Source organism: Gallinula chloropus (genome assembly GCF_964237585.1).
Source record: "Gallinula chloropus genome assembly, chromosome: 15".
Classification (NCBI taxonomy): Eukaryota; Metazoa; Chordata; class Aves; order Gruiformes; family Rallidae; genus Gallinula; species Gallinula chloropus.
The window spans coordinates 9,840,755-9,866,642 of NC_140100.1; the positions used below are offsets into that span (position 1 = coordinate 9,840,755).

At 39.1% G+C, this 25,888-nt stretch overlaps 1 protein-coding gene across 3 annotated transcripts in view; it reads right to left on the minus strand.

Annotated features, from left to right (window-relative positions):
• The window catches only part of TRRAP (transformation/transcription domain associated protein), a gene marked incomplete at its 5' end in the record, with an annotated part of 86,689 nt that overhangs the window by 35,910 nt on the left and 24,891 nt on the right, over nt 1-25,888 (minus strand). The window contains 30 exons of one of the 3 annotated variants that reach the window (XM_084270780.1): nt 739-874; nt 1,379-1,491; nt 1,886-2,023; nt 3,429-3,716; nt 4,011-4,130; nt 4,608-4,754; nt 5,089-5,268; nt 6,211-6,424; nt 7,274-7,395; nt 8,064-8,263; nt 9,318-9,464; nt 11,204-11,329; nt 12,025-12,238; nt 12,490-12,636; nt 13,467-13,577; nt 13,760-13,894; nt 13,982-14,140; nt 14,987-15,193; nt 15,723-15,989; nt 16,837-16,965; nt 17,394-17,592; nt 17,884-18,065; nt 18,461-18,625; nt 18,971-19,090; nt 19,414-19,533; nt 20,630-20,650; nt 20,779-20,826; nt 23,312-23,380; nt 24,111-24,281; nt 25,692-25,813. In XM_084270780.1, the coding sequence (XP_084126906.1) occupies nt 739-874; nt 1,379-1,491; nt 1,886-2,023; nt 3,429-3,716; nt 4,011-4,130; nt 4,608-4,754; nt 5,089-5,268; nt 6,211-6,424; nt 7,274-7,395; nt 8,064-8,263; nt 9,318-9,464; nt 11,204-11,329; nt 12,025-12,238; nt 12,490-12,636; nt 13,467-13,577; nt 13,760-13,894; nt 13,982-14,140; nt 14,987-15,193; nt 15,723-15,989; nt 16,837-16,965; nt 17,394-17,592; nt 17,884-18,065; nt 18,461-18,625; nt 18,971-19,090; nt 19,414-19,533; nt 20,630-20,650; nt 20,779-20,826; nt 23,312-23,380; nt 24,111-24,281; nt 25,692-25,813 (4,517 nt within the window). The remainder of the gene's footprint in view (nt 1-738; nt 875-1,378; nt 1,492-1,885; nt 2,024-3,428; nt 3,717-4,010; nt 4,131-4,607; nt 4,755-5,088; nt 5,269-6,210; nt 6,425-7,273; nt 7,396-8,063; nt 8,264-9,317; nt 9,465-11,203; nt 11,330-12,024; nt 12,239-12,489; nt 12,637-13,466; nt 13,578-13,759; nt 13,895-13,981; nt 14,141-14,986; nt 15,194-15,722; nt 15,990-16,836; nt 16,966-17,393; nt 17,593-17,883; nt 18,066-18,460; nt 18,626-18,970; nt 19,091-19,413; nt 19,534-20,629; nt 20,651-20,778; nt 20,827-23,311; nt 23,381-24,110; nt 24,282-25,691; nt 25,814-25,888) is intronic. The other 2 variants (XM_084270781.1, XM_084270782.1) reach the window with 2 other exon arrangements.

Below are 25,888 nucleotides of genomic sequence, written 5' to 3' on the forward strand. Positions count from 1 at the left end.
AGGAAATCACTTTCTTCAACTTCCTGCTTCAGGCTACTCGCCCCGTAACCCCTGTGCCACTTCTAGTAGAATTTGTACTCTTCCAACCTCCTTCACCCACACCTCCTGTTCTTCTCATTGCTTCCCAGTTTCAGACTCATCACCTGAGGTTCGTTACCTGCTCTTCCTGCCCCTCATTTCTCATTAGATCTCCACTTCCAGTCTTGACCACACCGGCTCCAGTCTCTGGTAATCCACACATTTTACAATTCTATAATGTAACGGATATATTCCAAAATCAAATGAGCTTTATTTAAATGGAACTGAAGTAGACTCAAAGTGAGAATGAAGTTAATCTAGCACTTGATTTGCAGTTGTTCCTGTAAAGGTGTAAAACACAGAAAACATCCCTCCCCAACACTGCACTGTCTGAAGCACTATCGTATGCTTGCAAGGGTTCCATTTTACACACACTCCTGTGGCAAGCATTTGCTGCTTCTTAATTACTGTTTTACCATGCCATGTATCTTTCACTTTCCCTGCCTGAAAAAAAAGCCTGTACAGCTTTATCAGCAGGTAGAAGAGAACCAAGTTTGGTGAAAGGACATGCTTCACTCACTAAAAAACCCAGCTGGGTGCTAGGACATCAAAGAAAACTCCACATTGTCTGTGAAATGAACTGTAATGCTGCCTCGTTAGAAGGCTAATCAGTAAAATCAACAAAGAAATTAAACATGAGCATAGAAAGCCCTCACTCACCTGCACCAGAGCCTCTTTCATAGCAGTCCAGTTTGAGACCCTCCATGCACATTCCAGTACTAGGTAAGGATTGATGTGACCTTTCGATTGGCCGTATTCTGTCAAAGGTTCCCATTGGTTCAGTTCTTTGGAGCAACTAAGAAAAAACCAAAACCATTCTCAATTTGGGTACAAAAAGAAAAAAAAATCAATAAAAGTGACTATAAATGTTGCGTATCAGAATATTATCTGCACATGGCTTTGTCTGGATCAGCTCTGCAAGCACTGCAAAAGTGTTACCCAGATGGGAACTATTTTTTTTTTTTAATTTATTACCAGTTGTAATACAGAAATCTGTGAACAGGGAAGAGCTGCCTTTTGTGTCTCCCAAAACAACCATTTTAAATAGGAAAAACAAATTTTACCTCTAGTCTGTTTCCACCAATAGCAAATTACATTTTTACAACACTTCAGGCATATCACTTCTGAGGGTCTGTTAAGGGAGTGAAAAATAACTTTTCCTATTCCCTTAAGTTTCCCCCCTATTCGAGCTAAATCCCAAGCTAAGTTTATTCTCCTAACTAATGCTTTAAACCAGCTGGGTATTTTAGTTCTATTGCAAGGTAGAAATACTTGTTCTATATCAGCTTTAAAGTCTTACCGGATCCAATGGTCTTCCCAGAGCTGGTACTCAGGAAAGATGGAAGGGGAAGCGTTGTTCCGCTCGTGCTCTTTCTTAGCCTTTTCCATTGCTTTTTCATAGGTTTCCTGTGCCTAAATAAAAATCAGACCATTTTATTGTTCCATCTGCTATATATACACTGACTCACATCCTTTTCTTAAAATAAAAAGAAAATAAAGGCAGAAGAATACTTTTAAAAAATCTAAGTTAAAGAAAAAGAAAAGATTAAGCGTGTCGAGTCACTCCTGAACAGAGTCATTATTTGGTAGCTTTACAGATATCATGAAAAACTGATGGATGTGCTGAAAAAAATCTCACCTTATCTAGGTATTACATGGCCTGAAACCTCTCTGCAGCCACCAGAGAAGCTGTGGCCCTCTCTATTGCCGAAGACTGAAGTTATTATGCAGAATATTCTCTTGCTGACCAGAATATTCATCCTGCCAGCAGAACTTCTCAAAACTGTTTCTAATACCAAGAGGGTACCTGCTCAAAAAAGCCATGCTGTTCATAGGCAATAGCTGTTGCTGTCTCTGGGAATTTGCAGCGTTTCTGCCACAGTCCAGCCCACATATCTTCTTCTTGGAGCAAAGAGTAGAGCTCAGCAAGGGAATCCAGGATCTCCTAGAACATTAGACACACAGATTTCTCTGCAGTCAATCTGTCCGTACCAAGCACAACAGATAGAAAAACTACACATCCTACTCTGAGGCAAATTGAGAAAGACATGGAAATAGAGAAGTGTTTATATCAGAACTCTCTTTCAAACTCTAGAAGGCAATTAGTAAAAACCAAGTCCTGAGAACAACACTAACACTGCATTACATGATAAAAACCCCCCTATGGCTTGTACATTGATTCTTGCTTGTCTTCCCTAATGTAACATATCAAATCCTAGAACACAAAATTGTTTAACCAGCCAACAACTTGGTCTCTAATGTAAAAAGAAAGAGCAATGTTCAGCTTCCTCATCTGGTCACAAACATGCCAAGGTAGATTACAGTGACATAACAGACTACTAAATACAACATGAACTGTACACAGGGAACTCAATTTTGTTCAGCTAATAATTCATTAAGGTCCTAAACCAAACAAACTTGATTAGGGAAAGCATACTCTCTTTGAGGGACACAGAAACAATACAGACTTCTACTCAAGACTTAAAACTAGGGGCAAGAATAGTTTCATCTAGTTCTAAAGTGCTGCAGGGAATTGGTGTCAAAAGTAAATGGAAAAGAGGAAGACAGACAGAAAAATATTAAAACATCAACAACAGATGAAAGAAAAGCAGGAGAAGCAGGTAAGATACAGAGTAGTCACTGTTGCAAGTGTCTGTATTCAAACATAGGACTGGAATTTCTTCACTGAAGTAAAAATCTACATTACTGAAAACACTTCTACATACTCAGATTCAGAAGCGACCATCCCCCTGTGCTGGTGAGACTGCACCTCAAGTATTGTGTCCAGCTTTGGGCACCTCACTGCAAAGACACTGAGGCCCTGGAACATGTCCAGAGATGGGCAGTGAAGCTGGTGAAGGGTCTGCAGCACACATCTGATGAGGAGTGGCTGAGGGAGCTGGGGTGGTTCAGCCTGGAGAAGGCTGTGGGGAGACCTGATCGCTCTCACAGATACCTGATAGAGGTTGTGGCCAGGTGGGCATCAGTCTCTTCTCCCAACTAAGAAGTGACAGGACAAGAGGAAAAGGCCTCAAGTTGTGCCAGGGGAGGTTTAGTTTGGATATAAGGAAAATTTTCTTCACCAAAAGGGTTGGTGAAGAAAAGCCTTGGAAGAGGATGCCCAGAGAAGTTGTGGAGTCACCATCCCTGAAGGTATTTAAAAGTTGTGTGGCTGTGATGCCAAAAGACATGGTTGAGAGGTGGACTTGGCCATGTTAGGTTTATATTTGTACTCAATGATCTTAGGGGTTTTCATCCAACCAGAATGGTTCTATGATCCTGTTAGACTACAATGCCACTGTGTTTTTGTCTTTACAGCACATGAGGTATTTCAATTAATATGACACTACCTGTTGAGGAGGTGTTATGCTCTCCTGCTCATAGAACTCTGTTGTCTGTTTAGGTTTAATCTGTAGGCTCAGTCCTTTTTCAAAGGCTTGATGTTCCAGCATCAGCGTAGAACGAAACCAGAGATTGTGAGTTTTACCCAAGTACTTCAGGACACAAGGTCTGATGGGAATGGGAGGAACACACTGCGACATGGCTTCCACAAAGCAATTCAGGGCACTGGGCTGGCAATCCCGCTGGACCTGATGGCTACCACTGCACAGGAAAGGGCTTATTTCACCTGCCAGAGCCTAGAAGAAAAGAGCATAGTTATCCAATCATTCAGATTCTTCAATTAGAAAATTTAGATGAAAAATCCCTTCCATACAGGGAACAATCCTTTGATAAGTGTACTTCTCTTTGTAAATTGAAATGCCCTATTCATCTCAAAAGATGGGCTGATAGAGATGTACAGCTTTCACTACTCGCAAAGAATGGCAAAGTTCTTCAAGCAAGCAAAGAAATTACTTATCACACAAATACATTTTCCTGAAACACCCCTCATTTACAAAGAGGAACTTCTATGTGAGGAGAGAGGTTCTCACATGTTGCTGCCTGTCAGACAGGATTTTCCAAAGTCGTGAAAAGAGCTGGATCCAAGTCTTCTCTGCTAATGGCGTAGAAATATGACACAGCTGAACAAAGGCACTCAGCAAGGCTCCAGTCTAGAAACAGGAACAGAGAGATAGGTGAAAAGTGGGAAAAATACAACTGATACTATGGAAAACCAGTTCAGGGTTATATAATTATTTTAAGCAGTAAAACAAATGCCTTTGCCAGCCAAAATCTCAAAACTTGCCTTTCCTTTAGCAATACAGGTTACTGTAACAAGGATTTAATCTTATTTGCATGTCAACTGAAACTGATTCATGACTGTAGTCATTAAAAAAAAAAAGAGGGAAAAAGGAAAGATGTTAATGACTTTGTCATTAAGAATGATCACGTTATTTGGATAGAGCTGTTGGGGGATACAGAAAATAAGAAGTTACATCAGTTTATAAGGCAGATCTACAGAAAAAAATAACACTAAAAAAAAGGTGTGAGGAAAAAAGAAAAGAGCATGGAAAAAAAAGGCATGACAGGTCAGTTTGAAGATTTCAGTATTGAAATGATTTGTCAGGAACCCTACAAACTGCACCAACCTTCACTTCTCGAAGAGAGTCAAGAAATTTGTCGTGGCGGTTGGTCAACATGTGCAGCTGATTCCCAATGTCCTTCTCAGAGAGTTCCTTCGTTTTCGGGGTACTGGTCTGATCTCCTGGAGCCAACTCAATGTCTATTTCAACATCCTATACAGAAGGAAATAACCCAAAGCATGTGGGTATTTTGTGAGTACTTTTGCTTTTATTCCTCAAAACCACAAAATACACATCAGATCAACTTTCTTCAGGTCTCACTATTTATTTCTTCTGGTTCTTCAGGTTCAGACACAGAATTGCTATGGCTAAATGAATGAACGCAAGTCCTGAGGAGCCCAGGCATGGTTAAACACACGATGTACTGAACAACCTGTGCACATCATCCTCAAGACCTACTGTCTAAACTTATTTGATGAGAAACTAGGAAGAGCTGTATTCCATCAAAAAGATTTGGGTTTTTTCTAGAGTATCTGCTGTAAGTTACCTCTTCTTTGGATTCACTGTTTTCCCTTTCCCGAGGCTCCTGCTTGACGTGGGTCACCATCGCGAACGCTGCTCTATCGTGACTGTCGGCGAGGTTGATGACGTTGGTGATGGAGGGCAGCATGGCGCCCTGGCAGCTCGTCCCAATTGTTGTGTTTCTCTCACACACTGCCAGCAGGAGCTGGGACATTAAAAAGCAAGCAGAGTTTTTAAATCTCCATTTCCTTGAAACACTACAGTGAAAACACCACCAGGGTTTTAATATTTGTCAACAAGATAAACGTGGCAATAATACGTTTAAGACCTATTTATCACCTCAAGTCAATAAATACACTAACACATTTTCATCTTAATCCAAACACTTTTTGTTATCATTTTCAAGTTCATGATCACACTTTCAAGACTGACTTTCAAACCTCTCCTAAAAATGCTGAAGGAATAAGAGTCCTCTATGTCTAGATTCTGTACTTTGTACTTTTTAGCACATAGATTTAGTGTCCCGATCACCTAATGTATACAAACTCTGTTACAATGAAAGCCCTCCCAAAAACGATGTGGGAAAAAGAAACCCACAACGCTGGATTTTCTCTCTCTGGAAGGAGTTCTAATACTCCTAACAGTCCAAAGTTATCCTCACAGTCACTTTAAACTCATGTTTAGTATTAGTCTGATAATTAACCAACATTCAATTTTATTTTAATGCAATGCCACCTAACAATTGTCATACCACCAGAGCAGACACTCTAGTCTTACGGTGTTCTTGAAATCATCTACCATAACTACTCTTATTTGGTTGGTTTGTTTTTTGCATAATCACCATCACTTAGAAGAGACGGATTTTCTTTAGAATTATTAACCTGGCCATTAAGCTTTTCACAAAGAATGTAAGATGTTAAAGTCTGATATTAAAGCCACTTTCCAAGAATCAGCATTTCATGGTTTAGACACTGTATTTATTTTTAAGCACCACTGGAAGTGTTAGGAGCAGCAGACTCAGTATTTTTAGCTTTGATCCAGATAATACATACTTCAAAACTGTATAACATTTCTAGAGAGAGACAAGGAAAATGGGGAGTAAAACATTTCTCATATTACAGTTGCATTTCTGACACAATTTCCCTACCTCAATGCACTGTTTTATCCAGAAGTGATTTCCCATGGCTTCCCAGTTCTGTGAACAGGTCACATAGAGCAGCCGCTCATACACACGACGTTTCATGGAGTTGTCAAAGACCTCAAAGAACTTGGCTCGGATGAGCGGCTGGGCACAGCGCAAACCCGACAGAAACGCTGGCTCAAGTTTAGCAGTAAGTTCACTACCAGACAGATTCTCATCCCTAAAATGAAGAAGAGAAGAAATTAGAAAGAGAGAGGCATCACAAAAAGAAGCCTTCTTGGTTTTGTATATAAAAATCAAGAGGTGACATCCTGTGGAAGCCCGCCTGGTGTGGCATGCATCGATGCGGCATTATGAGAGAAACAGCCCAGAAAATATTGCTGCTTGTTAGAAAACTGCCCCAGAACCACTGTAAAATCTTTCAGGATAAAGTCTTATCAAAAATGTGAAACTATTTCAGACACATCTGTATCTTGTTTGAAATGCCACGTAATTCGTCTCTAGAAACGTGTGAACACCACATCCACAGCAGCAGCAAAGAGCAACTCAAGATAGTGAGAATCAGCAGCACAAAATGATATATCTGGCCTTTTTTTTTTTTAAGGTAATTATTGTAATTATTTCATCCTGTTACAAACCCCATCAGTTTAGCTATCACAGTGACTCTACTGAAAGGATAATTTACAATACATTTCTGGAGGAGGAGGAGGGGTTGAGGAGGGGGAAATCCTTCTACACTATGGATGTGAAAAACAAGAGAGATTTCAGCTGTCACCACAGTGTCTATAATACAACCAGCTACAAGGATGCCCTGGTATCTTGGAAAGAGAAGAGGTTGGGACAGTAGAGATATTTTAGTATCAAAACAGAAATCCTATTTTCACACTGTATTCTCTAAGTAAGTATTGTGGTCCCAGTGAAATTAATGATTTTGCATTTTTTGGAGGGGAATAAAAAAACCCAACCTAGTAATTCAGACCTAAAAAGATTGATAGCATGTTATAAAGGTCATATATGGTACAAATTATGAACCAATAGGCTGCAATAAATGATTAATTGCTATAATTACCTATAGACATAGTTAACAAGGTCTAAGAACTGAGCATTTAATTCAAGGTCTTCTGGAAAACGCTTTTCAATGTAAGTCATCATTTTCACTAGTAAAATGGACTTCTCCCGGAGAGTAGGTGTCTGTGTTAAAAAACGACATGATTAATGTTGTCAATTCATCCTAAAACATGCAGGGAACCAGTACATTCAAAGCACACCTCAGCCATCCTTTTCATCACCTCTCTCACTTCTGAAGTACTGAAAACAACTTGGTAGAAGGTCATAGTTTGTAAAAAGAAAAATAACTCAAGTATTTATCCTGCTAATATATACTAGACATCTTCAAAATCATGACTAAAACAAGGTTTACATTGTTCATTGATTATAAAAATCTAATTACTAGTTTTACACAGCACAAGGTCGTCAAGTACTCAACTCTACCAGAAAATATGGCAAATTGAGGATGCCACAGTGTTACAGGAATAACAAGACAACCCAGCATTAGTCATGCTCCTTCTGAAGAATCACTACCCAAGGTAATGTGACACAGATTGTACAACTTTTACTTTAAAACAAGTGTTTGAGATCCAGCACCTGATAGAAACCTGTAAAACACTAAGCATCTTTAACTCCAGCTACTTTTACAGGGGATGCGAAATACTCCAAACCTCATCAAGGGCATCTGGACATATATAACAGATCCTCACAATCCTCACTGTCATAAACAGATGAGCTAGAACAGTCCCTTATAGCTATTCAGTATTTGAGAACAATAATGATTTATCTTTGCCATTTACCTGATTATTTACCTGATTAGCTGCCATTGGGGAATTGTTTTTCACCCACTCTTCCACTATTTTTACCACTGCACGGAGAATTTTGGCATCAGTAGATTTTTCAATGAGAGATGTTAGAATAGCTTGTATAAAGTTCTTCCTCATTTCCATGCTCATCACAGCCAGGCGAGTTTTCACAAGATCCAGGCTTAGCATCACCAGCTCACTTGTACCTGCTATGGATGCAAAAACGGATTAGAACTGTGTATGCACCTGTAGAATGCAGAGCGAAGAAATCTTTGAGATAAGCTACTGTCATTTTAAAAACAGCAATGAGAATGTGTTAAACTGTAAATAAATCCCTAGAAATGATCTTTTCAGAATTACTCTTTCCATCCCTAAACAACTGAGACAGACTCCTTCCAAAAAACCCCCAAATCTATTCAAAATCCGAAAGACAAGCTGTGGTTTCATGTCAGTAAATCTCCAGCAAAGGGTATTACAGAATCCCAGTACCAAAAAACTGCAATTCATCTTGTGAAAGAAACGCTCTATGATGCAGCACACCTCTTCTGTCCTGCTAATTTCCTGACTTGCTTATCTGTCAAGTTTAATAATTTTCCAATTGTTTTCCACTGTTAATAAAATTTCCAGGGTTCTCATTTACCTAATGAAAATATGGGCTGGGAATCTATTGGCAGCAACTCTTTCAAAGAATTTTCTTCAGCAGCTTTTTCATTAATAAACTGCCAGTGCCCTCTGCCAGCAGTGGATTTCCTTCCACAATAACATCTCATTTTTTCAGTGACTCATGACCTAATTAATGTGATGATAGACAGAATTGCACAGACTGAAAAAGATGCTATTTTAAGATTAAAACAAAAGCATCAGCTCCAACGAGTTAATTTCATAAACAGTTGTTCCAATGTTATCAAAGAGGAAGGAGTAAAAACACAGATGAAAAAAAAATTCAGCCCCTCTCCTCAACACTACAAATGCTTGAAGAATTTCAGTACTTCTGTGTTTGCTGTAGCTCAACACTGATTAAGGTTCACTGAAATATCTTGGTTAATACTCCGGTTCATGTATTAAGCAGGTAACAGGAACTCCAAGTGCATTTTTATCCTTCAAAGACATCAGTAATGATTCTCACTAACGCTGAACTATTTTTCAACATCTAATAATGCACCCAAAACTCTACAAAATCATTTAAATTCTCTTCAGGATGAAGAGATTTTAATACTTTACAACACTTTGATCCATTAGCATATATATAAAACGCAATACCTGTATTTGCTTCTGCTGTTCCCGCTGTAGCCTGGGGGTTTAAGTGTTCCCTGACCATCTTCTGCAGCGACCGCATGAAAACTGAGATCAATCTGTCAATATAGCTGGGATTGTTACTGCACGCAGACTTCAGAATCATTAAAGTACCTATAGATAAAAACAGTATTTAAGGACACAGAACTTAAGATTGTGCATGACCTCAGTATGGTTTGTACCCAGGTTACAAACACTAGAAATGCAGATAGTTTTGAAGAGATTCAGTTTTAGTCTAAGACTAAAAGAAGTTATTTTTGCATTAATCCAGATATTAGAAAGTTCTGTTTCTAAGTGTGTGATGGAGGGAAGAAAGGGAAGACACAAAGAGTGGAACTGAGAGCAGAGGCTTCTCCAAGTCCTTAAAAAAATATGGTTCACCAGGCAAAGTAAAATTACTCCTAATGGTGCACATTTGTTTCCATAGCAGTAAGTAGTGAAACAAGCCTGGGTGTATTAATTAAAATAAAATTGAAATAGAACTTAGTTTTATAAAATAGAAACTTGATCAAGTTTCGTAAATCAGTTATTGTGGATAGAAGTGAACCCTGTTGAAATGGGTAATTCGGGCAGTTTGGGAACACACAATGCCTACACCACCACACTCCCTGCAAATTACACCCAGTTGTTAACAATGCTTATGCTAGTATTAGTCAAGCCACAAACATACAAACTAATTTTAAGTATTTCCAAGCATAAATACTGTTAACTCTTACAAGTACATGTCCTGTCAAACGGTACCCCACAGGCTTTCCCTCTCCTTCCTCCCAGCTCCTAACTCAAGGACAGCCTACACCAGCATTTACAGAAGCATGCTTGGTTCAGTGAATGGCTGCTTCCAAAGCTTTTCTTTCTTTTCCTGCTCAGACTTGCACAAATACAGCACTGGAAGTTCAGCCTCACACAGGTTTAATAAGGTTTGCAGCACAGATTGCAGCGCTGCTTTTCAGCACGCTCTGGACACAGCTCAAGAAACCTCTTGATTGGTTGGTTTGTTGTAAAGCATGTCCTGACATCTGACAAACAGGCAATTCCCAAACCGAAATTACAACTATCTGCCCAGAGCACAGAGTAGAATAGTGAAGGACATTTGCCATTTAAATCAGCACTGTTCCAAAACTCTGCAATTTCAGGTCTGCATTACCTGAAACACACCTAGACCTGGGCCAAACTATACAATTCCTATATATCTTTGTCATTGTATCATGTAGTTGAACTCTCTACCAGCTAAGTAACTACAAATAACAAGAAAAGAAAAACATCTCAGCTCTGAATTTTAAGCCTGTACGATTCTTAAGATTTGCTAACTCAAGAAAAAATAGTATTTTTGCAATTTCTTACCTAATGAGAATTCAAGACCTATAAATAAGTAAATCTTCCTAGCTATTTGAAGTCAGCTGATTAATGAAGCTTTAAAAAAACCTGAAAACACATGTAAAGCAGTAACATGCAATGTTACTGCATATTCCTTGAAATATTCCAGAGAAGTGCCCACAGGATTGTGGTTTTTCCACATTACAGGGTTCTAGTAACTTTTACTTTGTATTTCAGTTAACGTGAATGCTGCACTTTGAACAGAGAAGGCTCCCATCTAGTAGAGCTGCAGCTCCCCACCTCCAACTACGGTCCCCAGTCAGCTACTGAGAGAAGACAGAACAGAAAGAACCTCCCAACCCTTTTCTTCACAAATGAGAGATGTCCCCAGCTCATCTCTCAAGCCAGCTCCCAATGTTTCCCACAGCTGCCCCTGCCTAACATCACATTTCTATTTCCTTATAGAAAATGAAAGCTCATGACATAGAACATGCTCATGAAGGGACACTCTGTGTCTACTGGAGATGTGAGAAACTCACCAAAGAGCTGAGAAGGGTTAGCATTAGTGGCCTTTTCATAATTAGTAAGTCCTTCATAAATAACCTTTCCAACCGCAGCATAAAGGCACTCCAGCTCCTCGTACTTTGAAGCTACGCTTGAGGTACCTGCAGGGTTGAGAGAGTTGTGTTTACCTTTGGTGACAGCAGCCACAGAACAGGAAAGGAACCACTACCTACAGTCATCTACACCATCATGGAATATAATCCTGACAATAAAGCAAGGTAACAAGTAGATCCCTGATTTATATAAACCTTGTTATTATACAACCAGTAAGCCTTCTCTACCACTTCTTCTTCAAGTCTTCTGTATCACTACTTCTGAGTAACTCCTTTTGATGGAAGCTTTAGATTATTGACTCTTCTCTAAGAAAATATTATCTAAATTAGTTTATATTAAGACATGACCTATTACCTATTGTCCTTTTTTCTACACTCTTTCTCCTTTCCTTGTTTTAGCAAGACAGCAAAGCTTAACAACTACAAACCTGCACATCTGAAGCTGAAAAATTACAACTGCAGAAATACATTAAATTTATAGCATGCATTTCTTGAACCAAAGTTATGACAGCCACAGGTTATTAAGTTTTTATGTCAATGGATAATGATGTATTCCACGCCATTACTTATTTCAGCTTTTCTTTTTGTAAAGAGAGGTTGAAAGTGCAAGCTAAAATGGACCATTAAATGCAGGAATCATAAAACAGAATATTCACACATTCCAAAGAGCGTCTTCCCCCTGCCCTTAATCACTTAAGTTATGCAGCAATAAAGCATAAAAGGAGGAAGAAAACACCACATACTTGGTTCTGTAGGGAAAATGCCCATCAGGCGAGAGAGCAAACTGTGGACTGCTCTCAAAACCTTGGTGTTTCCACATGTCATACAAGCAGCTACACCTCGCTGCAGCGGTTTGAAGCTGCTAAGGATGGCAGGGGGCTGCAGTACAGTTAGCAGGAAACTCAAGACCTCTAAGCCAGTGCAGATGTTGGCAAAGTTGGCCTGATTGGGTTGCTCCTGAAGAAAACACAGACAGAATGTGAGTGATAGAACTCACACAAGTATCAAAATCTAAGTAATACAGGACGCTGTTACACCTGCTCCTAAGTATTTTAAAACAATACAATTTACACGCTTAACAACTTGTGCATTTCACTCCAAGGAAGAAAAGATGCAGACTGTAAAATCAGTATCCAGACATCACTAGCATTCAATCCACAGATGCGCCAGCCAAACCTAAAGTCCTGCAGGACTAGAACGTTACCTACCACAGTCATGAGCAGCTTATCAAACCACTGCAACTTCAGTTCTGACTTGGGCCACATATCTGGTCGTAAAGCTGTTTTCAGCAGGTTGACACAGCGGCGAGACAGCAATTCTCCAGGAGATCCAGCAGTGTTTGAGTTGTCATTTACCTGGCAATTAATCAGAGTTAACAAAATGACACCCTTTTGTAACCAACTCATTAATTTATTATATGTTCCAAGCAAGCATATAATTTCTTATTTCTGAAATGGATAAGCTTAAGTAGTTTTATCGGTGTAGTCACAGAGCATTTAACTGCATAAAAAACTGACAACTAATAATAAACAGCAGAACCAGTATCTAAACTCCTAGCTAATTACCCTAAATCACCTGTCAAAGGTACATCAAAAAGAGTTTAATCCCATGTGCTATTACTACAACTCTAAACATGCTTGAGATGGTTAATCTTTCCTGTCTGCAAGGTATCTATAAACATTGAGCTTTCTACTCAATTCATGTTTACATTTCAAGAGCACGTCTGTTCTGTGCAATGGACTGTGGTGTACAAAATCCCATGGTACTTCCCAGCTGAGTCTGCTGCAGGAGTCATAAAATGACAGTTCTGAGTTACACCCATCTCATTTTCCCCACTCTAGAAAAGTTAATTCTTAACAGAATTTGGGGAAAGCTTTAATTCTATATGCTGCATGAAAAGTAGTAATTGCACAATGCCAACAATAGGAAGCTAAAGCATACCTCTCATGAATACTATCCATCATTTGGGAAATGAAAAACAGGCAGAAACTGATTATCAAATTGAATTTCTTTCCTCCTTAAAACATTTTCCTTTTTGTAGAACTGCACATAAAAGTTTCTGAACCTTTCAGCAAAAGGAAGTATCTCATAATCCAAGCATAAAAGGACTCTTATGAAAAGAGGGGTTCATCGGTTTGGCTACCAATGCCACATCAGTATTTGCACATCAGAAGAAACACGCTACCTGGCAGGCAATTCTGATCAAGAAATTCACGACTGTATCTGTATGCTGCTTGTCAATCGGCTTGGAAAGGAGTGCATCAGCTCCTGGCAAGGACTGGCTACGTCCAAATACCTGCACATATACAGAACACAAAGCCTGTAAAAACACTGAAGAAGGGTAACAACAAGCTCAACAGGTATTTTCTAGAAGTATAACTTTCAGTTTGGGGAGTTTTGAGTTACAAGCACAGTAAATGGCTTAGTGAGTGCAGGGTGTGATTCAGAGCCTCTGAACAAATCCTGAATTTTTCTTACAGCACTTATTGCTCCTGTAGCTGTCCTGAACCGTTTCACTTCTTGACCAGAATCAACAGACAATCCTCTTTTAACGACAGATGAGACAGAACTTGCTCCTTCTCCACTTGCACTTGAATCCATGTCTGAATCTGGCTGAAATACCAGCAACATGCATGTTAAAAACACATTTAACTGTAGAACCGTTTAGTCTTTACCAGTTTAGTACTTAAGACTTCCTACCTGCTGGTCTTTAATTCTTTGCAATTCCCATTTAATAACTACTTCTGCAAGATCCACAGCTAATTTTCTTTGCTCTATGGTAACGCTGGGAGTGAAGCCCAGTCTCTGCATGGCACTAACCATGTGCTGAACCAAGTGATGCCTCACTGGATAATAAACCTGAAAAGATGGTTTCACAGTCATGTTAGCCATTAACCAACACAATTCTACACAAAAACTACAGAGCCAAAATAAAACAAAATGGTAAAATAGTCTTTAATGCTAAAGCTTGCTGCATCCTGTTCAGATTGTCCCATGTTCAAATTTTGCAGTTTGGAAAGTAACTGGTGCTTTGAAAAGAAAGGTTTGGCCACGATGTTCACTACTGATCTCATCTACCCAAATGAAGGTGGTTGTTTGAAGAGATATGATTTTTCTCAAAGACCAATCATTCCTATTTTTTGCCAATCCTTTCAGAGCTCCAACTCACATCCGAACACACTCAGGTATTTTTTCAAAAAGCACTTATACATTGATTCCTGAGAAGTGACTTAAACACCTATTATCCAGCTGTCCCTTTGGATCATATTTTCATAGGCATTTTCCAAACTGCTCCTATATTCTGCAGCATTCCATGTATTTAGTGTTTCCCAACATGTGTGAGCTGGAAAGCCACCTAGTTAACCCTGCAGAATACATTAAGTCAAACAAGGATTACTAAATTAACTTTTTTTAAGCAATTCTTAAACAATTCTCCCCAGGTCTGTTAAAGAGCACTGCTAATGCACGTGCAATGAATTAATCTCACCTAACACTGAGTTCTACCTTCAAACATGACAAAGATTAGTAAATGGCTTGCTATTTAATTTTATTAGTTGTTTTCAGTGTTAAATAAACAACTCTGCAGACAGCTGATGCCTTCTGAGGCTAAGCCATACAAATCAAGCTACTTTTTTCCAATCAAACTGCAGTTTCCCTCCTTGGTATCTGTGATCCCCTGACTCTCAGAGTAAGCAGCTCACGCACCTTGAAATGTTGTACTATCAGGTGCAAAATATGGACTAGTTGGGGAACTGTATGACCTTCCTCCACAATGATCTTTCGTGTCCAGTGAGTCAGCATCTGATGTCCATCCTCCATTCGAGCAGGCACAGCTGGAGTCAAAATAGCCATCGCTTGCCTGACAATAGCTCGGGCCTCCATGGCATGAGCTTTTAGAAGGCTGTGAAAAACCTAAACAGCAAAGTTTTTTATCAGCAATATATACATTTACAAAATAAAGCTTTTATAATGAGAGAGAAACATACATTTTCTACACAGCCCCTTTTTTTCCCCCCCTAAAGGCTCATAATTTGGCAAATCTACGGATACTTTCATCCCCCTTACATTTAGTTCTCATTCCTCCTTCTCCACTTCCTTTGGTCTCCATATTCCACCTCAACAGAAATGTCTCATAAATGAGGAAGTAATATCAATTTTTTTTATTCAACAGAAAGGACTGCTCTTTGCCCCATTTACCCTCTCTTTTCACTTACCTTCAAACTTCCTTCTATACTCTCCTATCCCCACGTAAATACCCATTAATATCTGGCTTGCTGCTTCTGTATTTTCCTAGTTGCAACTGAATTAAACTGTTATTCATACATTAAGCATCCACAAGTACTGTGCACCCTCTACTTCACATTTTAAAACAAAAGGAAGCACACAACTAAACTTATCAGCATCCCTTTCAACTGTATGAGTACAAGCCCACAGTCAATACCTGCAGAACTATCTTCTTATGTATGGCAAATTTGGCAATGATGTGTGCCAAAAGCAAGTGCCCGCTGTATTTGCACGCTGGGTCCACACAGGCCTTGGACAGGAGGCAAGGCCAGGCAAAGGTCATGAGGCGCCGCAGTTTGCTGTTGCGGTTTTTGTTGTTGTCGTGGATGTGATGTGGAGCATGTTCAACCAGCAGCGTGGCAAACTGCAAGAGGTATATCCTGAGAGAATCCAGCATATCAGCTTGTTTTTCTGGATCAAGAACCTAGTTCCAGGGATGACCAAAAAGAAAGAGGTGAGAAGATGACAAAACTGAAAGAAACTAACTTTATAATCTACAGAAGCAAAGACACAGATTTTTGCTTTTTGAGTGGTTTTTCAGAAGACTAGTAAATATAAGCACCTTTGTGATTTGGTTTCATATCCACAAAACAACTGCTTGAGGTCAGAACTCTTAAATATATGAACACATCTAGGAATTTCCAAAGTGCTAACCTATATTACAGAATCACACAACACGAAGGTTGGAACAGACCTTTAAGATCATCAAGTCCAACCGTTCCTATCCTATGCTATACCATATCCCTAAGTACCTGATCTACTCATTTTTAAAACCATATTAAAAAAAGAAACACAAGAACCAATCAAAAAAACCCCACAAAACAAAAAAATCCCACGAAACAAACAGAAAAACCCCACACCCAAACCCATCACCAGAAAAAAAAAAACCAACAAAACAAACAAAAAAACCCACTGAAAAAACCCAACTCATCTTCCACAGCATCTAACTGAAAAATCAACTGGCAGTTTTAAAATAATTTTGCTTATGAAAAAGACTGGGGTTACAGCCATGTAGAAAGAAGTGGTGGGGGAAGGCTCATTACTTGGCTTTGATTTGACTGGTAATAAATCAAATTTTCCCAAGTTGAGTCAGTTTTGCCCATAGCAGTAATCGCTGAGTGATCTCCCTGTCCTTGTCTTGACTCACAAGCCTTTCATTGTATTTTCTGCCCCCTGCCCAAAACAGAGAGGTTTTGGCAGCACCTGGCATCCAAAGGAACAACTTTCCACCTTAAATTTTCAAACCCTTTCACACAGACAAGGATTGTTACCTTTGTTATAAAAACACTAGTGATGCTTTCTGGATTATCTCCCTCTGGGTTTGGGGGTCCCAACAGCTGTTCACCTTCTCCCTTTTCAAAGCTGTACAAGAAAGCAGGATTCAGGATATGTTGCAGCACCTACAGAATATAAACAAAACCCCAGTTATATTCAACTATCAGATTCTTCTAAAGACAGTCAACATTCAAGTCACTCGATATGCAAACCTGCATGTCAGACATGCTCACTGCATGTTAGACAACACTCACTGCATTATAAAAGGAAGCTATAAATAGCATCTTAAGAAACAGGTTTTTTCCCCCATCTTTCTCCCTTTTAAGGGCAAAGATTCTTAGAAAGAGTGAACTTGAGTAGTCAGCACTGAAAGCAAGATGAATTGCTGTCTCTGTTTATTAGCACCCTGCTACAGGTATGATATTTTCACCTAAATGGCTCTGCCAATTATCAAACTCGTTGACATTTAAGTAAGCAAGTTTTGTTGCCCTAGTTCCCAAGAAGAAAATTAAACCTAAATACCAGGCTGCTTTGATTTAATTGCTTTAGTTACCTTGGCTTTGAGCTCATCTCCAAAGTTTGGGTCATTGAAGTCTACAAAGCGGAAGAACAAAGCCCGTTTTTGGGGAATACTGTAGTTTTTAGGGATCTCTTCTTCCATGTATTCCTTTAGGAAAGTCATATTGCAGAGAAAGCGACCCGTAAACGCCCGAAGCAGCTGAAAGAGCAACTCTATATCACCGTAATTCCTTCTGTAAAAACACATAAAATAAAAAGGCTTTGTGAAAAAAATACCCAACCAAACTGTCATTCTGATGACCTGATGAAGTAACTTATCTCAGTATTAAATGAGCAGAGTGCTAAGATGAGGCACAAGCTTGGAGCTAATGGCAGCATAATGAAATAGATTAAACTTGCTCTTCAATACCTGCAAACCATTTTTAGTGCCCCTGTAAACCTTTACAGTGTTTTCATTTTTTAAAAAAGAATAAAGTACACAAGCTATAATAATATAACGAGGTACAATAAATGATTTTACTTACTTGCAGTAATTCAATAAGCAATATGCTAATAGCTTGGGCTCTTTCCAATTCGTTGCTGCCATGTTCTCCTTACGGTGTCTCTCCTGAAAAGCTTCGCTCACCCATACACGTTTCAGCTGATTCACTAAGGAATGCTGATTTGCCAACCAACATTCCTCATTCTTAACAATAATACTTATGATCTGTCAAAGCAAAACAAGACAAATGCACAGTCAACACGCAAGAGATCTGTCAGTGGAAACAATGATATAAAACACTTCGTTAAGGTCAATTAAGGGTTCTAAAATATTCAAGAATCAAATAAAAGTTAGTTTAGATCAATTTTTAAAGGAATTTAAAAACAAATTTCTGTTGCCATGTTTTCCTTATTTATCTTATTTTCAAAAGGGTATATAGTTCATTTGAATCTCTTACCCTTGCCTAGAGAGACTCTGACTGCAAAAACACTTTCACATTTTTACAGGTGTTTTTCTATAAGCTCCAATACGTACACACACGAATTACGTAGGCTAACAAGCCTACAGCTACAAGGGTTTTAAGCTATCCATTGCAGAGACAAAGAAGAATAAATTAATACCTTGATAGCCTGAAACTGAAGATCGAGACGCATTGTGGTAGTGCTTGGAGAACCAGGTCTAACAGCTGCCTGGGTACCAACGGGTAACAGCAGAGTGATAAATCGGTTCGGGTTCGCTGCCAGCACATCTCGTAGAGGTTTGGCATCTTTATGTTTTAAGAAACTCTGGAGAAGGGGAAGAAATAATTTTACTAACAGTTTTTAAAAGCAAAACACCAAAAGGCTATATCATCCTGTAGCGTTTATATTCCTCACTAAAGCTGCAGAGGTTCTATTTCACATAGATCAAAATAACCTCTGCAACTTCAGTAATAATCTTCCTGACCTGGAAAGGTATAAAATCGACATCTGAGGACAAACAAATACAAACCAGGGAACAGTCAGAGTGAAACCGTGATTAAGGACTACAAGGTCATACAGGGAAAAAATCTGGAAAAGACTTAAAAGCTTCTCCTTCACAAATCTGATGAAGAAGAGGGCTTTTTCTGCTCCCCTCCTCACACAGCTTACCATAAACATTCTGCTCCACTGTGGATCATTTAAAGTGGCTTCCATCATGAACAGCTCCACAGTCTGGGACGGATGACGTGTCAAAAATTTTATCAGTGGTTCCCTGAATGGACTGCCAGCCTGAAAGATTCATCAAGCTTAAATTAAAAACCCAGAGCAGTGAGTATTTCCTACTAATTTACTAACACTCAGAAAAATACATTTGACTTGGCATTTATGAAGACACAACATGTTCAGAACTTCTATGATGGAATTTATTGACAATTGCAAATCTTGACTTTAAAAGGTCTAGGACAAACGTTAATACCATGTAAAAGGCTGGAAGAACATATTTATTACATCAAATGTTCCCACACCACGATTAAACTATTATAATTATTACACACTAATGTTTAAAAACACTATAAAGGAAAAATATCAGCAATGTTAACTTCCACTTTTACCTCAATTAGCATTGCTCGTTCTGTTTTCATAACAACTTCCAGCAGAGGTTTAACCAAAGTCTGAGGAGCTGCTGGGATCAGATGGAATAAATTTATAATTGCTGAGCAGATCTTCATTTCCTACAGGTAAAAAGAAACATGATTCAAATAAGATTATCAGCTAAGGATATACAGTCAGATTCACACATCCTACCTTCTTTTTTCCCCTCTATGTTAGCATGGCCAGCAGCCAGCCATGAAGGGTTAACACAGATACAGCACCTACTTACCAGGATGCATGGAGAAGGCTGCCCTTGGGGAAGTCTGCCCTTCCCCCTTGTAACATTATGGTTCAATTTTGTTTTCTTTGTTGGTATGGTGGAGTGTAGCAGGTAAGAGCTAAACACTGTGTGTCAGTAATGGTGATGGGGGAGTTATGGAGTGCTCACTGCACTACACCAAGAGGCTCACACATCAAACAGCCTGACCTCCCCTTCCAAATAATTTCTCATACACACCCCACGAGCCTGGGCGTGAAGAAAAAGACAGCCAGCTTTCTCACAGCACAGCTCAACGTATCTTGCAAACAGCTGGTTACTTCAAAGAAGTCAGCTCTGCTCTCCCACTAGATATCAAATTCTTCTGAAGTCCAAAATAACTTTGTGTTTTTCTTTCATTAAGTGATTTAAACAGGGACTGTATTTCGGTTAACCAGAGGGCGGATTTTCTTCAGTAAGAAAAGGGAAAAAAACCCCAAAGCACAACAAAACATCCACCCTCATCATCCCACTAAAACCAACTTCTAGTTACAGTATGCAAAAGAATATCATCAAGTGCACTGAATTCCTCAGCTGAATTTAAACACCAAGTATTAAACCCCCCTCATGTACCATGATCTGCCCAGACAGACCCACTTAAGGCTACTCTCATGAAGTGCAGGATGGAGAAGACACATCATATCTTTTGAAAGCACTTAGGCCTTCACGAAAATGAAACCTCCTGCTCACCCTGGTACAAACATGCTCAACATCCTTAACAGCAATTAAACCCAAAGGACTCTGCCACAGACAAACAGAAGACAAATCACAGCACTGCACACAAAGGCACAATGCACTCTGCCCAGAACACAACAACAGAACTAACAAATCACAGTTTAAAAGAAAAGGGGGAGGAATAAAAAACAAACAAAAATCCCCACAACAACAAAACTTCCTGGTGCCTCCACTGAGATTCTCACCTCTACCCCTTCCGTGGCAGGCTGAACCAAAACAGAAGTCAAAGCATGAAAAGAAAAAGCCCATCAAAAGATTAAATAAATGAACAAATTCGTATATGCTGTTCTTCAGTTGCAGTCAGAAACTGACTTCAGCAGGGTTATTTTCTCATCTCAAAGAATGGAAAGAATGAGTATCTTCCATGCTCTGAGTTGCTCTCCTAATCATTAGGATGAGAAGCATCCTTTTGTCTACTTTTACACTGTTTAGATATAGCTTCTCAAATATTTGTACTGAAAAAAAGTGATAATAAAGATTATTTCATCAGGGCAAGCAATATTTTAGCATCTTCAAATACAGATCTGTTTAGCACAAATTACATAAGCACTTCCAATACAACTACCAACCTACATAGTCCCTCTAACAGGCTGTAACAGAGAACTCCCACCATCGTGCCATTGTTCATGAGAGGGACAATCAGAGGCAACCATCTATTCAAAACCTGTTTTTCAATTCCTGGATATGACCTAAAAACCACACTGTTCCTTGGGGAGGCAGGGCAGAGAAGAACATCAAAGCTTTTGCTCACTGGGCCGATGAATTAGAACTTAATCACTACTTAATATGTTATGTTTTAATTTCTTCATTTATCTAAACAGCCAAGTCACGGCTTAGGAAGGCAGTAGTGCTGGCATAAAACCACTCAGGCGAATGAAGAGCTTACTGATTCTGCCATCAGTGGCTGTTAATTATCATGCAGCATTTTGAACTGAGATGTCTGAAGTTTTTAGTTTGTCTAGAATTGCCATTTACATACAAAGGCTCATTCCATCGACTTTTGGGCTGCTTTGTTACAAAGCCTCAGTGAATGGCCACTACCTGCACCATGCTGGTGTCACACCACCAGCACCACCATCAAATGGCACCTTCAAAATGTGCTGCTAGAAAACCATGAAAACACTTTTGGTGAGTGAGTGTGACCAGTGCTGCTGGAGCCAGCAAACACAGAGCTTTCCTGACAAATCCCCTTCCCCACTGTGGTTATGTCCCTAGGTCTAACAGCTCCCTCAACCCTTCTGTTGGAGAACAGTCCCCAACATTGCTTCAAGAGAGTAACCTCAGATTTGGGAACCCCACTACGGTCAAGAAGAAATCAGGAAAGTGAAAGGCCAGCTGTAGTAACCCTGCCCAACAGTTTCTCCATCCTAGTTTTCCCACAAGTAGAAGATACAACTACAGCACCACCACACTGTACATACGAACACGTGCACACAGACTGCCACAGCAAGTGTATGAAGACCACGCTGTCTATGCCCTCCTTTGTCTTTCTACAGCTTCTGTTCTTAAGGGAATGTTACAGCAACAACTGGCAGAGGGGAAGCAATATTTCAATCAGCTCTGCAGTCACACAAGTCTATGTGAAAATGTTTTCATTGACTTCTCCCTCACAATGTGACAGGAGATTCCTTCTCAAGTGTCTGATGTGCACCTCCCCCTCAACATACACATGTTTTAAACAAACAGTAAAAAAAAGTGTCACATGTTTAGGAGACTAAACACACAACTACATAGAAAACATCAACAGAAGACATTAAAAGCAGAAGAATTGACAATTAACTCTGATTTTGGGTCAACTAAAAACTGTTCTGCAGGTGACATGCTGTGGTTTCAAAGACTGTTGCTATAAAAAGATCTGGAAGATATCCATAATCATCCTGTTTGTGAAACAGTGAATCCCAGAAGATTCCAAAGGTCTTAAAACTACTCAAACCTGAGGAAAATGTAACGTGTTTAACTGGAAAATGCACAGCTTTTAAATTTAGGCAAAGGAAACAAATTAGAGAAGACCTAGATCAAATAAAAAGCAATGACTTAATCCACATTTAAAAGCTCTCTTTGCAAAGACCGGAAAGAGTAATGAAAAGCCATTAAACTACGTCCATGCTTTGAGGGAAATAAGCCCATCTAATTTTATTTGAATTTGAAAAACAAATAAATTAATAAAATCAACAATTTTTCCTAGCTGCAATAACAAATCTCAACACTTAATATAAATTGCTAATAAAATCTGTATAGAATTATGGGAGTCCTGGTAATCTACATGAAAAGCAGGAGCTCCCTAAGTGCTGTATTGCTAGAGCACACACTGGTGGTGTCACACTGGGCAATTGGCCATTTATGAAAAAAACTGATCAGCTTTCCATCCCCCAACATCGAGGCCATCGGTCTGGGTGTGAGAGAGATCTTAATGTGACCTCAACTGATAAATGCTGAATTGATTTTTCTTCAATTAGATTTAAAACTAACTGGGATTATATTCTCATGATGTATAAACTGCAAAGGACTATGTCATGAGCATCAAACATGTTAAGGTGGAAAAAGAGGGAATTTACTGCTGAGCTCATCAGCTATTCCAATGAAGAACAGATTTCTAAGCAGAAAATCCTGAGGAAAAAAAGTAAAAATCAATGAGCTGTTCCACACCAGCCTGTATAGAACAGGCTTTAAAATAACCATTGTCAGGAGGTAAGAAGCTCCTTTTGCTAAGTTTTATAACAAATATTCGACATAAGTTCATTAGCTTGTAATAAAACATCAGTGTGTAATCAGTTACAACACAGTTTACAACTGAATGAGTTCTGTAAATCAAAACACTAATACTTTTTATTTCTTGTCTCTCCACAAAAGAGCATCCATTGACTTACATTGCCATCACTCCGCTGTCCACCTTTGTGGGTAATAACTACAACTTCCATCCATTTACGCAGGTGTTGCTATAAAGAGAGGATAATTAGTATTGTTCTTCCAATGATACTGCCCTACTTTACCAAGTGTCAACACATGCTACAAGAAAAGTAGTAGTAGAGGCAAAAATGACTTTTTGAAGGAAACAAAGGGAAAAAATTAGCTATTTTAATTCCCTCAGATTGAAGAGTTTATTGCTAAAAGTCCTCAAGACTTAAGAAAGTGGGGTTTGTAGAGTACACATTAAAAGGCACAAAAGTCTGGTCCAATACACAACAATGATAGGCTTATGGCTTACACTTGTATAACGACTTGCTTGATATATATATATATATATGTATTTAAATATCTAAATGTCCATGGCAAAAGGATGAAGAATTCACACACACAGTTTAAAAACTGCAGGTAAGAAGGGCAGTACCTTCCATCATTTCATAAAACAATAAAACGCCAAAACAGAGAAGTAAAGCGTATTTTCAAGGGTTTCCTTAGCATATGGCACTACCAGCACCTTGCCTAAGGATGGTTCTGTCCAGGCAGACCTCAGCATTACTGTGTTATGTCTGCTAGAAAAGAACATCTCTTAACTTCCTAGTTAACTAGCTCTTTAGAAATTAACTCAAGATGTTTACTGATACTGATTTTCATTGGGAAACAAAAATCTTTTACTTCCAGCACATACACCGAGTCACTACTGACTTGTTCTTTGACTGTTCAACGATAATACTATTAGCCAAAAGAAAACCTGAACGAGCTTACCATCATCTGATCACAGAATTTATCATTAAAGGAGTTTGGAAAAAGCCTGGTGACAGATGTCAGGCGGTTCACAACGTTCAGTGTCAGACTTCGATAGTCTCCCAACATCATAAGCAATGGTCTCATGTGCGTATGGATTTGATCAACTTCTATGGTAGCTCCTTCCAAGAACTGTAAGAGAGTACAGGATTAAGCAGCAAATGAAGAGGTGAGTGACTTTCATGCAAGCAAGCATCTTAAAATAAACTCTCTCTTTTATTTTATAATTTCAGAACACTATAACTTAACAATTTACTGCTGGAAATACATACAGTGACAAGATGGATTTGGGAAGCACCTAAGTATTTCTGGCACACAGTAGGATATTCCATAAAATAATCAAGTAGGAGATCTTAATTACAGATGGACTGAAAAATCTGCCATGGTTATACATCAAATACAAAGCTATGGACAAACTTCTCCGACATCACTATTACAAACTGCCTGAGAAATCTGGAGGAAGGCAACAGAGTGAACTTCTGCGTTCCAATCTGCATGAGTCCTGGGTAACACAAAAGGTCAAGAGAACCTGACTGCAAGCAACCAGAGAGAGAATTTCCTGTCCTAACCAAACATCCCCTGGGCACAGATTGATCATGGGAAAAAAATCATCACAAAAATGTCGTGCCAAACACATAGGTCAGAACCACCTTTCTTTGCTCCCTCTTACCTCTCAACTGTACTGCCAGCAAGCCATAAATAATAAGTACATTCTCTTGCATGACCAGAATGCCATGAAAAGACATTGTCTGACCTCCAATCAGTCAATGGCCTAAACAAATGTAAACCACCACCTAGCTACATTCCCTGCCACGTGGCAGACATCTACACATCATTACAAACAGACCATAAGCATTATTATTATTTTCTATATTTAGAGAAATAGTATTAAAGTCTTGCTGAATCATGTTTAGGCATATCTACTGTGCAACAAAATCACCATGAGAGAACATCGTTTTCCCTGTGCTTCCAGCTGTTTTACACTCCAACCCAGCACCCACAGGACAGGCAGTGTAGCATGGCACCATGCGAGGATACTAATCCTGGCCTTAAACTGCCATACTGTGATACAGAATATAACTCCACTGTAGGGCTTAGTTTACCAAAACCAGCTACGGGGTCTCTGCCACTTCTTTCAGGAATAAAGACAAAACACAAGAAAAGCTTTTACCATAAAGCCACGCATGCACATCTGTGAAACTGCTGGGAAGGACTGACACTATTTATTTAGAAATAAAGATACATTTGCAACAATCAGACAAGCAGAAAGATGGAAATATCAGTCAGACAGAAAGACTGAAAGACTATGTTCCTGGTCCAATAACTTGTAATGTTTAATTTCAACCAGAAGAAATTTTTCTGGCTAAGTTCAAACCCAAAATCACCCCACATCTGACAGAAACCTCATCATACTGGTGCCAGTAACAGAATGTTAACAGAGCAGCCGTTGTTTCCTGCAGATAACTTTCCCAAGAAGCTTTGTAACATGGAAGTAAACAGAGAAAACAGGCCTCAAAAGCAACATAAATTTAATACACTAACCTTTCTCATGCATGCTTCTCCTGCCTCCTGCAGTTCGTTATTTGTTGAATTAAGTGCCTTGAAAAGTGCAGCAATGATTTTCTCTCTGGACTGAGGCAAGTAATTGCAGGCAGCCAGAGCATCTGCAAATATCAAAGTAAGTTTGTTCTCTTTGTTAATTCAATTTCAAAAGAGGGGGGGGAAAAAAAACCTCTAAT